The following is a 13768-nucleotide window of genomic DNA, read 5'->3' on the forward strand; positions in this document are numbered from 1 at the left end:
CAGTCACAAGATTTACAGCTTGCCTGCTCTTACAGGAAGTCGAACTGTCTCTGTCAGTCTCAGGCTCTGAATGACGGCTTTGTTCTACTTCCTAGCGTGAGAGTGCGGGGAGGACTATGGGGTGTGGAGCAGGCTATAACCCTATATGTCTGGCTGCCCTTATTCAGTAAATGTGATTATAACCACACACGAGAGCAGTGGGAGCAGTTAACCATGATCCGCAGGGAAAGGCACATGCTTCTCTGTTCTTTGTGTGGCTCTGGGCTTTGTTAAGAAGTGCAGAGGTTTTTTACCCAAAATGTCGCCCTCTGCTGGCTATCTGACTGTAAACCCCCTTCACTCTTTTTACCTTCTGACTTGAACCATGGGGTCTCTCTCTTGCAGGGGTTAGCCCCGTCAGCCACCTCGGTGATGCATCCTGGGATACCGATGCAGTCAGGGAGTATGCAGTTTGGCTGCAGCGATTCATTTCAGCAGGCACTCATTCTGTGCCCCCCCACCATCCAAGGTAAACGTGCCCCGCTTTCCCGCGTGTACTTTGACACCGCGCCTGCTTCATGTTGGGTCATTACCAGACGTATTTTGTATGTTGTGAGATCTAATGCCATGCCCCCCCCCCCCCCACCGTCCCATGTGTCCCCAGGAATCCCCACCAATGGAGCCAAGCCGTCAGGCTACTCTGTTCGAATGGACACTGCTGTGCCTCTGGTCACTCAGGCACCCCCCATCCAACCCCTCCAGATCAGACCTGGAGTCATAACACAGGTAAGCGGTGACAGCCATTATTATCACTACGACTACGGCAGAAGCATGTCATAGAATTTTCAGTTCTGCGTGCATCACGTTTTGCGAAGATCCACGCCGCGACTCAGAGACAGGACGCGGTTCTACGCAGAGTGGCATGCATTCCCCGGCCTCACTTCAGCCGAGACATGAGTCGAATATGGAGTCACATTGTCTCTGTGCTTGTGCTCCCCCTCCTCCCCCTCCCCCTCCTCCTCCTCCTCCTCCTCCTCCACACCACAGCAGGCCTGGTCCAACCGCGCTCAGCAGATCCTGGTCCCCGCCTGGAACCACATGACCTCGGTGGCCCCTCCACCAACCACACTGGCGTCTGACACTGTGGCGGGCCCACAGAGGCTGGCAGAGTGGGGGTGAGGCTTCGCCGTCTCCGTGGCAACAGAGTGACAGCATGGCATCTGTTGCCCTTGCATATCGAACGTGTTCGATTCATTATTCAATACGTGTCCCAGACGCAGTTGAGTCTTTTGTGTACCGCTGTTAGGGCCACGTCAATCGTCGTTCCGCATCATGGTTATTAGCGGAGAAATTTGAGTCTCTGTTTGTCTCTGTAGTTTGCATTGTTTTGTTTTTTTGGTGTTGCCAAGCACTCCACTGGGAATGACTGAACCCGATACAGTGTGCTGAATATTAATGATGGATGAGTCATACTTGCCCTCCCGGCTTAATGCGTTCACACCATCCTATTGCTAATGGCTCTAATTCACCTGCTCAATTCACACCATCTCCTCGTTGCAGGAAAGTGCGTTCCCACGGCAACCATTACAGCACCATGATTGCCCACCCTCAGACCCTCCTGTCCAACCAAATGACCCTGTCTGCCCAGCAGCCAATCAGCATAGGCATTGCCCATGTAGTATGGCCACAGCCTGCTGCCAACAAGAGGAACAAGCCCTGTGTCAACAGGTATGGTGAAAGGTTCTTCAACGCACACACACGCATGCATTCATACAAGTGCACACACACACACACACACACACACACACACACACACACACACACACACACACACACACACACACACACACACACACACACACACACACACACACACTTGCACTCACTCTAACACACACGACTCACAAACCCCATGCCCTCTGCTCTGTGCTCTCCTATATTGCATGACAACGTTTATATGTGAAGTACTTTGAGTCTGCCTTGTGTATGAAAAGTGCTGTATGAATAAAGTTGCCTTGCCTTGCCTTGCCTTGCCTATAGGGGTACGAACTTCTCCCACCACATAGACATCCAAAATTCAGCATGCCAGTCCCCAAAGATGGCCGACACAGCCAAGAATGTAGAAGAGGCCAGATGCCCCGAGGAGGTGCGGACAGCCGCCGCCGCGCCTGAGGCGGGCCGCCAAGAGGAGGTGGAGGAGAGCTGCTGCAAGGAGGAGCCGGCGTCGTCCCAGGAGCAGCGTCAGGCCATGGTGATCTCCGACCTGGCCAGCCCCGCCAGCGTCATCACCATCAGCAGTGATGAAGAGGAGGGCGCCCAGCCGCACACGCACGGCGAGTGAGTACCCCCCCCCCCCCCCCCCCCCCACGGCTCCTCCTCGCACACAGACACACACGTACACACACACACACACACACAGACACACTCTCCAGATGGACCTTCTGTGGCTGATGGGAGCATTGGGGTTGTGTCTGTGTCTGTCCTCGTGCCCGTGGCTCAGGTGTAAAGGCGGGGCGGCGTGCGAGGCGTGCGAGAGCACCGTGAGCATGGAGCGGGTGTGTTCCCTCAGCAGTCCAGACAGCACGCTCAGCACCAGCTCCTCCTCATCTGCCCAGTCCAGTGCCTCGCCACACAAACACTCCAACAGGTGCTCCTTCATATGCCCCCCCCCACCCCCCACCCCGGTTCCCGTCCTCGTAATGATGCCCCCACACCACCTTTATCCACCTGCACGCATACACGCACACTAGGGCTGGGACCGCTGTCATCGATGTCTTCAATACGGAAAATGCAATCGTTTTTTCCTTCTAAAATGGAAATGGTTCAGTTAAATTTGTTATGATGAATGTGTTACTATATCACTGCGCAATTGCTGCGATAAAGTCAGCCACTTTTGGCTCCTGTCAACACTTACACCTTTAAAAAAAAATTTTTAAAGCAGCAGAGTGGGCTAATAAAGGTGAAGGTTTTCTCAAATCGAAAGCTTAAAAGATTGAGCATATTTGAATGAGCAAACAAAACGGCTGTTTGTTCGCTGTGCAAAACGGCCATGATATTTCACAGCAGTACTACCAAATAAATAGCCTGGCATCATCAGACGAATTGCAAACTGCAATTAGTCTGAAACCTCTCATTTTAGATTCCCAACGGCGTCACCGACGGGCGCAGACCGAAATGCCTCTGGACGCAATTGGATAAGCCTACAACCAGTCTTAGCAAAGAAACGGGTGATGCAGCACTGAGCGACAAAAACATTGCATCTTCCATCTCAACAAAGCTTTAAGTGCCGTCGTCAGTTTCTTCTTTCAGTAAAAATATACCGTCCAGTTTGTTTAATACTGTCCCTTTACCAGAACAAACACTCCGGTCTACATCAGCGGCAGCCATCTCTGTTGCCTAGTCTAGAGCGAGCCTGCACCGTCATCATATTTATCCCGCCTTATGTTAGCTAAACGGTTGTGATTGGTCGGTCTATTTCGTATTTAAAAAACCTTGTACGGGAGAGAGACCAGGTGGTGTTTCTCCTGCATCATGTTTGAATATTTAAGATGATCATGGTCTTTTACTGGCAGTGGTAATTGTCTTGCAGTGTGTCTGGTCACTGTGTTTCTCTTGCAGTGTGTCTGATCATGGTGTCATGGTTTTTCTCTTGCAATGTGTCTGATCATGGTGTCTAGCAGTGTGTCTGATCATGGTGTCATGGTGTTTCTCTTGCAGTGTGTCTGGTCACAGTGTTTCTCTTGCTGTGTGTCTGATCATGGTGTCTAGCAGTGTGCCTGATCATGGTGACATGGTGTTTCTCTTGCAGTGTGTCTGATCATGGTGTCATGGTGTTTCTCTTGCAGTGTGTCTGGTCACAGTGTTTCTCTTGCAGTGTGTCTGATCATGGTGTCATGGTGTTTCTCTTGCAGTGTGTCTGGTCACAGTGTTTCTCTTGCTGTGTGTCTGATCATGGTGTCATGGTGTTTCTCTTGCAGTGTGTCTGATCACGATGTCATGGTGTTTCTGTTGCAGTGTGTCTGATCACGATGTCATGGTGTTTCTGTTGCAGTGTGTCTGATCACGGTGTCATGGTATTTCTGTTGCAGTATGTCAGATGACGAACCGGAGAGCGGCTGCGACACGGTGGACGGATCGCCGGCCTCTGACTGCTCCGCCCACAGCAGCAGCCCGTTCCAAGAGCGGCCACCGTACATCGCCGGCGGCAACCAGAACTGCCAGCCCCGCGTTGCGTGTGTCGCCCCGGAGACGGAGCCGGGGAAGCCCATCGTGCGCACCATGGTGGTGCCCCCGATGGTGGTGCACAACAACAACAACAACCCTGGCATGGCCGACACCGGCCACACAGGTACACACTGGCTTCACACTGGGGGCACAATGGGTACACACTTGGCACACTAGCTTCATACTGGACACACTGGGTACACACTGGGTACACTAGGTTCATACTGGGTGCACACTGGGTACACACTGGGTACAGACTGGGTACACACTTGGCAAACTAGGTTCCTACTTTGTGCACACTGTTGGATACTAGGCTCCCTTGGGATACACTGGGCTCCCTAGTAGGTATACACTGGGCACACAAGGTACACCAACAAAAATATATATGTACGTATATGGTATACACATTCAGCAATTGAAACGTGACCGCAGGAGGTATCGTACAATAATTGAAAAAAAGATGCATCAGCCACCGATATATCTGATCCAGTTCTGCCTATGGGGTGATGTAATGCTTGGGGAAGGGAGAGGGGGGGAGTGCGGGGGGGGGTGCACATCAACAGTGCAGTGCACATCAACATCTTGAGTGCACTCTGAAGAAGTCATGTGATCCAGCCAGAGACACACGGTCACCAGCCCTGCCGTCTGCTCCACAGGTCTTATAGTCTGGGATTACGTGACCATAGTAAGGTTCCCTGGTCCCCACAGGTGACTATGAGCAACCTGCCCTCACCTATCCACTTGAATGACGTTTGGAGTGGATCTTTTTGTTTGCTATCGACTGCCCCACCGTTCCTCCTCACGCCTCTGGATCTGTGTGGATGTGGATCTTTTTAACGCTACATAGGGCATGCATATAATCCCTGTTACTAGTGTCTGGCCACAAGCACACCACTTTGCACAGGTGGCGAGAGAGATCAATTGAAATAAACATTTGAACTGTGCAAAAGTTCAAAAGTTTTTTTTTTTTTAATTTGCGTTAACAGATGATTTTTGTAGTTTAATGTACTTTACTCTTAATCATTTTGAATCGGGGTTTATGCATGCAATATGCTTTATACCTTTAACAGCTGCGGCCAGCCGGAACTCTGGGCTTTTTGTTTCGCAGATGTTCCTTTTGATTCTTTGAAGTCGATAGCTGAAAATTATCACGGAAAATCACACTATGCAGTTAGCTGTAAACGATCACAGAGAGTCCCACTTTTCGGTTTCACCTTTCATATCCACAGCCCATCCGCTTTATCTTACCAGCTTTTAAGCCATCTCAACGAATGAAAGGCCACTGCTGTTCTATTCTGGTTTTGATGTTGGTATTTATAGCCAATGGTCTCACCCCACTATCGGCACTATGAACCCTGTGAACATGGCCTCGCCTCCGGCTCACCCCCCAATGCCCCAACATGTCTATTTATAAACCAGTAGATCATGTTCACAGGACAGATGCCAGTGTGTTTAACACGCTGTATTTGATAAGACACAGTTTAGCGCAGAGATATACATGCGGAAGACTTTCTATCTATCTAGAATTCTATAGATTTCTATCAGTCTAAATATAAAGAAAATCGATGTACATCTAAAACATATAAGGCTAATCTGCTATTGTGATTCAGTCGTAGGCCCCAGCTGTTCATTGTCTGCTACCTCTGCTCTAAATAAGAGATGCACCTGCTCCAACCTATAACGCGCTTAAAGGCTCACACTGCCTGTCTTTCTCTTTCCTTCAACGTAACTCTGGTAGTCTTGGACCCATCGTGTCAGTCCAGAGGGCGGGGCTTTACTGGCCGACACCCCCTCCACTCTGCGCCCCTCCTCAACAGGCCCCAAAAGATGCCTCCCGCATTCCAGCCCCAGCAACAGCAAGCCATGGGCTTTGGGCAGGTCAGTGTACACACATGCACGCATACGCACCAAACACAACAGCAAGGGGCAACACACGCTCCAACCGAGGACTCTCTGGAGCGTTGTATACGGTTTCCATAGAAACGAAGCTATGAGCAACAGCTCCATCCAGGCTCTAAATGGACACATAGTAGGAGTGTGAGGGCATGGATGCCACTGCTACTCGTTGGTAACACCTAGAAGTGTGGATCTTTCGGTATCTCACGATTTGATTTCTGATTCTTCGGGTCACCATTCGATGGTGATGCTGATTCAGTACATAGAGGTGCTACTTCAGTAGAAAGTGTATAATATTATGTTGTTTTTTTTATTTGAAAAAGTTAGATTGATTGCAATAAGGTTAACGCACAAAATCTAAAAAAAGAGTTGAGTCGATTCAGAAGCATAGAAGATAATCCTGATTCTTACATGAATTCATTTATTTCTTGCAGCCCTAATAAAAGCGAGGCTCCATCTTGACCCCCTGGCCCCATTCCAGCTGTGGCCTAACCCCTCTCCTCCCTGTTCCTCAGGTGCAGCATTACGGACCCTGCCACCAGGAATGGAACGGAAACTACTCCCACCGCCGGCCGCAGGCCTACATCCCCCCTACCATGCATGGCCACGCCTTCACCCTCTCCCACAGCAGCCCAAACCACAACACCGGCCCCCACTCCCACCCCCACCCCCACCCCCACATGGGGGGCCACCCCCACCCCCAGCCCACGCTGCTCTCCTACCCGCCGTCTGGCCCGTCGCTGGTCACGGCCGCGCCCGTGGCCCACCTCCTGGCCTCTCCCGGGGGCGGGCCCCGCCCGGTGCTGCAGCCCACCTACAGCATTACGCACCCGGGGGGCCTGGTGCACCAGGTCACCGTGGGCATCAACCCCCGCCTGCTGCCCTCGCCCACCCTGCACCACCAAGGCCCCTTCAAGCCCCTCTTCCCGCCGCACTCTTACATCGCCTCGCCCGCCTACGCCGGTTTCCCCCTCAGCCCCACCAAAATCAACCAGTACCCCTACATCTGAGGGTCCGCCGGCAGCCCCCGCGCCCTGCCCCCCTCCCGCACCACCTCCGCCCGGGGGCCGAGTGGGCGGGGTCGGTGCTCTCCAGGAACACACACAACACGGCGCTGGTGCCCAGGGCCGTGTTGGCACAACCACAGAGACAGCAAGTTATTTTTTGAATCATGTATACTTGGGTGTATTTGAACTTTGAAGCTTTAAAAAGAGAGAAGGTTCTGGTCATTTGGGGGGTAGGTTGGGGGGGGGGGTAGAATAAGAAAACAAAGGAATTGATGTATGAGTGACTGACTGAATGAATGACTGAACAAATACGTAGGTAAGAAACTCACACTCAATGTGTTTTGCACATTTGATATACCTTTGCATTGGATCTTCTATGAATACTCCTCAAAACAGGTAAATAATTGGGGTGGTGTTGAATAGTAAAACTTTGCACCCCTTGATCCCAGCTATTTTTATATATTGCCTTCTTACATGTGCAAGACACATTCATCTTTGTAAAGCCATCCTAGTCTCCAGCTCTCGGTTGACAGATGCACATGTCGTCCACAGTGCGCGCATGTGTGCGTGTGTGTGATTGTGTGTGTGTGGTTGTGCGTGCGTGTGTGTGTTTTAATGCGTTACAAGTATTTGTACTTTTCGGTGTCTTTTGGTGTTTGCAATGTCGAGTCAAGTAACTGATTTTAGATAAGTTTGTCCCCCACACTGCATGTGGTCTTGCATGAGCAGAAAAATGTAAAAGGAAAGATATGTAGACGTTGCTCTTAATGTTTGTGTCACAAGACCCGCTGCATCGTATAAATGTCCCCCCCCCCCCCTCCCCCCCGCCATAGTGCCTTACATATTTGAGGTTGTTAATGTTACTACTTATATATGACTATATACATGGATATTAATGTACTGGACTGCAGCACTTGAAATTCCAATCAGTCGATGCATCCTATGTGTGAGTATATATATATATGCACATGTGTGTATATGTCCATGCATAGCATGCATGGATGTGATGTATCGCGGAAAGCCGTGCTTTATTATAATTTTGGGGTTCAATGTGTACTTCAGTGTGTCGTGAGTTAACTTTCTGTTCTCTATAGAACAGCATGCTTTGCTGTTGCGAATGCCTGCCGTTATGATTTCAAGGTTTGTTTTTCGTTCTCTCACCCCGAATGAATTGGTGTATAATGTGCAAGTATTGAGTTATGGCATAATATTTGATAATCACTTTCTATTTAGTGAAACTCTTACTACTACTACTACTACTACTACTAACAGTATTTGTACTGTTTGAAACTGCAATACAATCTAATTAATCATAGGTCTTTTTGTTTTGTTTGTGTCTCCTGTAATTTGATTTGTTTTGTTTTTCACTTAGTTTCCTAGATGTGTGTGGGCATGGCTTTGGTTAGGTGAGGGCGAAAATGCTAAATTAATTCAGTATGAAATGTTGTACGCCCGTGCAAACCATGCAGTATTTGATATAAACACATATATATAGATATAGATATATATATGGACATATATTATAGCGCTAGGTTACTTAGTGCAGACGCTTAATAAGGTGTGAGTTAATTGTGTGCAATTCTCATTTATGCATGTGTGACGAAGTTAACTTTTACCCTTTTACATTGTACCATTTGTGTTTTGAGGCTTTTTGGTGTGTTGACTGCGTATTTTATACATTCCGTCAGGGAGAATATATATATATATATATTATATATTATATTATATAATATGTAATATATAAAATATATATAAAAAAAAAGTGTGTGTTTTCGGTTTATTTTACTAGTACATTTTCATCTTTTCTTTTATGAAATTGCTTATGCCGCACCAAAGACTGTAATTGGTTTTTTTTCTGAGCAAGGTAGCTATTCTGTTTGCATAGACCTCGAGTATACTGTAGTCGTAGAAAATGGGGTTATATATGACACAAAAAAAAAAGGTATTTAAAAATGGCTGAGGTTTTGCCTCGCTTTTGGGCAATTAATAAGTCGTCTCATTTTGCGTTTTGTGTTTTTTCTTTCTTGAATGTATCATAGATAAGCTGCTACATGATGATCGCCACTTCAATAGCTGTGAAATTAGGTGATATCGGAGTGTAAACCTAGCGTTCCTGTTTTCATATAGGTCCCTAATTATCTGAACTAGAAGTGGTTTTAATTTGAGTGTTTGTTTTGTTTTTGCTTTCCTGTTTGGAGTGTCATTGTAGTAACTACTGTACTGCTGATGGTAGACATGCGTTGCATTTGTTGTTTTTGGGGGTTTAGGGGGCCTTGGGGTTGGGGGGGGGGGCTGTTTTTTTTGCATCAGTATTTTATCCCTATTAACCTTTTCAGGCTCATCACTGCATAAGAATGATGTATTGATGTAACTTAATTTTTTGTACGTTTTCATATTGCTGTTTTGTAGACATTTAAAGCTGTAGCTTGCAAGATTGTTTTAACTCTCACCTGGGTAGTTATAGTTAGTGTAGGAGGGGAAGCGCTGTCGGGTGATTGGGGTGTGTGTGTGTGTGTGTGTGTGTGTGTTCAGAAGATGACAAACACACCACCTGGTATAGAGGATTAGACTATGCATCCAAAAATCACTTTTACCCAAGATATTTGTTCCAAAAAATATTTTTTTTGATTTACAATTTTTGCGCAAAATCTGAACCAATATTTATTGCTACCCTTTTGTCTGGTCAATGTAATATCTGAAGACAGTATCCGTTCCATGTTTTTGTAACTGCCCTCTGTTCGAATCGCTCTCCCCTTTACAAGTGTGTCATGTCAAAATGGGTGTCGTCCATCCTGAAACTGTGGCTGCCGTTCTTTGTTACATATTAATTTGAAGACAGTGTGAGCAGCACTGCGCTGGTGCCTTGAGATCCAGGAAGAGAGAAGGTCTTAGATCCATTTGAATTGCCACGGCTACAACAGTTTCAAATCCAATCTGTTACGGAGAGTCACCTAAAGTCCTGTAAACGCGTCCTCAAACGAGGGTTAGTTAATAAACACGTAAATGACTTCCCAAGAAGCTACGGTGGTATAATTTCTCCTGATATCGACAGAGAAGGAACTGCGCTCGCTGGTTTCCACAGAACCTTTTTTGACGACACACAACTGCACACTCACGCACTCACTTTAAATGTGGACACTTTGATAGTCACACTGTTAAAAAATAATATTAAAAAAGGCAAACGCAATACTTAACATCGTCTGGTCATTGCACCACCAAGTGTTCTTAGATAGTTCCATGCGTTTCATTCACTTGCATGTAAACCCAAGTTTCTTCAATCGACTGCTGAGGAGTCTGGCAGAATATATTTCTGGACTGGATTAATAGGACTTTGGACTAGATTTGTTTTGCTTGGGTTATCTCAATCTCTTCAAATCTATCGGTCTTACATTTAACTACCATGGCACATACACCAAATGGTTCCACAATTACAACAGGTCAGCAGCTAAAACCAGTCCAATACAAATATCATACATGTTCGAAACCAATTGAAAACTGTCTGGCTACACTGATCTGTATCAGGGATGCCATGGTTAAATTCTGACCCCCAGTGGACTTGGTGGATGTTAAACATGCATTATGGAAGCATATGGCTCTCTCGATGAGGGTGTAGTGACGTCACTCCAGAATCAGTCGTATGTGATTGAAATGCCTCATCACTGATGCTTGTTTAGGTCGTTTTTTTTTGCCTATATGCTTTCATTATGTCATACATTTTTTAATTTGGAAAGTAAGCATATAACAGGGCATGAACTTTGCAGTGCTTGACGTAGTTTTCCACAAATAAGCATGTGTAATGTAAAAATGTATGATTCCTGCAAAGGTGTTCACCAGCAATTTGCCTGCACAATACTCTCCCACGCCTACAGAGGTCAAAAAGATGGATGCAAGACGAGAGAAATCTTTAAACTGTTCATTTGTTTCCCACAATATCGACAGCTGGTAAAACACAGTGGTTTTTCAAAACGACACAAAAGTAATGACTTTTACTATACATCCTCTGCTGCGGTATTACACTTTTGAGACAATTCAGGGTTTGTATTCGTCCAACATGCTACTGTGTTTTACTATTCTGAAATGTTCCTGGTCATTGTATCCATTTCAAAGTTGATTCACACTGCAAGTTATGGAATTTATCTGTTTAGCTTGCTCATCAATTAGGCTCGATTGTGAAATCTGGAACTGTTACTCTTTAAATTCTTGTCGATTTCTGTGGCTTGTTTTCCTTTTTAAATTCATTGAGCTTTTTTTTCATTTTGTGCTACAATAGTTTGCCATGTAGCAATTGCACTGTGCAATATTTACATTATGAGGACTGGGAAAACTAACTCTGGATGTGATGTCTATTTACCGTTTGCGATAGTGTTTCCCCTAGTTCTCAGTGATTTAGGTGTGACCAAGCCTTCTCTACTTTGTCACATTAAGCGGGTTTTCCAGGTTACTCTTGGTGAGTGTCAAAATAAGACTTTATGGTGTATTATTGTTAAGATTCACTTTGAATTAAAAAAAATCTATTGCTGCAGTCCCTTTTTCAATTTGTGATCTTTAGAATTATATTTTTTGGGGAGTTACTACAAAGACCCTTTTGAAGTAGGCCTACAGGTTCAGTAAACATGATTAAATGTGGGGTACATTTTCCATATAGGCCTATTGCCTAAACATTCTGATCTGGTGAAGTTGGTAATTATAGAACGTCACTGCCACACATATTCGACACATATTTAAAGCTTTGAGCGACATCTTGTGGCGCGCCATTCAGTTACATTCTGCGGAGCGTAGTCATTTACAATCGATGTTAACTTTAAGCCACCAGAGGTCGCCAGGGTCTACCAAGTGGCTCCGTTCTACGGGCTTTTTCATAAATAATGAACAGAACACTTGAACAAGACTGACAGTTCAATAGCTTGCGAAGAGCGTTTAAAGTGTTGGCACGCTGGCCCACTCTTCAGAGTATGGGATGACTGACCGGACTGCTTGAATATTGTAATCTAGCTAGAGACTGACTTTTTTTTTCCCTGCAGAACCGAAAAGCCAAAGCTTGCTAAACTCCAATCCACTCAGCTGTAGCGCATGCAGCCCTGCGCCACGTAGAGATGGGTGGACCGAACTCACTAGAGCGATAGGGCACATTTCTTAATTTCCAACCATGTCGCTCTGCGAGTAGCCTTGGACAGCCATGACACGCCACCGCTCTGCTTCCCGCCCAGGCCAGGACTGATCGGATGTATTCTCCACGATCAAAACTTGCACAACTTATCCAATGGATACACGGCTGGCTCTCGGTTTGAGGAGTGCGTGCACATGCACAGGTCATCCCAGCAGATTAGACCGTGCGGATGGGCGCTCACTGCTAAGGACAGATGGTGCTGCTGCTGCTGCTGATGCTGAGGTGTGTTGTCTGAAGACCAAGTGGCGACCGGGAGCAGTGGGCATGTTTGCAAATTGTATGCTGTCTATGGGAATAATTTTTCTTCTAGTACAATGCGTCTTGGCAAATGAGGGTAAGCATAACGGATACATACCTTTTTAACCATCATGCCCTAATGTGCTGCAACGATGCACTGAAGTCATGCGTGTCTTAATTTGCCATCCCTCTATGTATTACCGTGACAATATGTCCATGCCATCCAACCATCCAATAGGCTATGTTATGTTTCACCCTATGCACCATATGCCTTACCGTTGGTGTGTCACATGCTTCCTATGCGATGCGACGGTGAACGCTTGCCCGAGGTTGCTCGGGTCTCAAGACAAAGTTAACTATCTGTGGACCGCTACATGCACAGCGTGTTGTGTCATTTAGTCCTTTATATAGATAGCGTCTCTCTGCAACACGCCACATTGTTTTGTCAAACCGGAGTGCAGGCAATGCATAGGGCTAACCCTATGCAAGTGCTCATCTCCAGCGCTGACCGCATCTCGTAAAGCTATGAACATGGGTCGTGTGGGGATTAGGAGGGGGAGACTGCGCAGGTCCTCTTTGTCCGTGTGCATGATGTGATATAACGAACTCAAAGCCACGGCTTTTCTACCTGAATCAATGGGGGGGATTTGTTCATGTGGTCGTTGTCTCTTCTTCCTTTTTCCTATATATATATATATATATTTTTTTTTTTTACAGCACAGCATTGTTTGCACCTGTCACTGCTGTTGGCTTTACAAAACATACTCATATAGGTATTTACGCAATCTAAGCATTGGACTGTTACACTGTGTAATTGCGTTATTCTCTTGAGCCAACCTAGCATTAAGCCTATGTTGTTATTATGTGTGTGTGTGTGTGTGTGTGTGTGTGTGTGTGTGTGTGTGTGTGTGTGTGTGTGTGTGTGTGTGTGTGTGTGTGTGACACCACATGACAGCTGCACCACCTCCAGCAGTGATAACTAATGGGCCATACCTCATACCTGTACTTTGTCCCCTTTCCATTTGGGCAGGTACCCTACTTGAGTGCTGATCAAGACAGTTGGTCAAGTCCAAGTCTTTGAAGAAACTATATTATTCCAATGGCATTTTCGGCTAATGCATATTAGCAAACATCTAACTATATAGTTCTGAACAACAAGGATATCTACACCATTGCAATATGCTGGGGAACCACAATAGCCCAGGAGTAAGCCTTGAAAGAGAGTAAAAACATGTCCTTATCTTCCGGGATATATGTT

At 46.4% G+C, this 13768-nt stretch overlaps 1 protein-coding gene across 3 annotated transcripts in view; it reads left to right on the forward strand.

Moving 5' to 3' along the window:
* LOC311356631 (homeodomain-interacting protein kinase 3-like) overlaps nt 1-11628 on the forward strand; it is a 37367-nt gene extending 25739 nt beyond the window's left edge. For 2 of the 3 annotated variants that reach the window (XM_084476419.1, XM_084476418.1), the window contains 9 exons: nt 385-508; nt 644-765; nt 1027-1154; nt 1540-1707; nt 2020-2316; nt 2480-2626; nt 4068-4327; nt 5942-6081; nt 6615-11628. In XM_084476419.1, coding sequence (XP_084332545.1) covers nt 385-508; nt 644-765; nt 1027-1154; nt 1540-1707; nt 2020-2316; nt 2480-2626; nt 4068-4327; nt 5942-6081; nt 6615-7109 — 1881 coding nt within the window. In that variant the 3' untranslated portion in view covers nt 7110-11628. The remainder of the gene's footprint in view (nt 1-384; nt 509-643; nt 766-1026; nt 1155-1539; nt 1708-2019; nt 2317-2479; nt 2627-4067; nt 4328-5941; nt 6082-6614) is intronic. The other variant, XM_084476420.1, reaches the window with a different exon arrangement.
* The last annotated feature ends 2140 nt before the right edge of the window (nt 11629-13768 follow it).

The sequence above is a fragment of the Micromesistius poutassou genome (assembly GCF_964030765.1).
Source record: "Micromesistius poutassou genome assembly, chromosome: 12".
NCBI classification, from domain to species: Eukaryota; Metazoa; Chordata; class Actinopteri; order Gadiformes; family Gadidae; genus Micromesistius; species Micromesistius poutassou.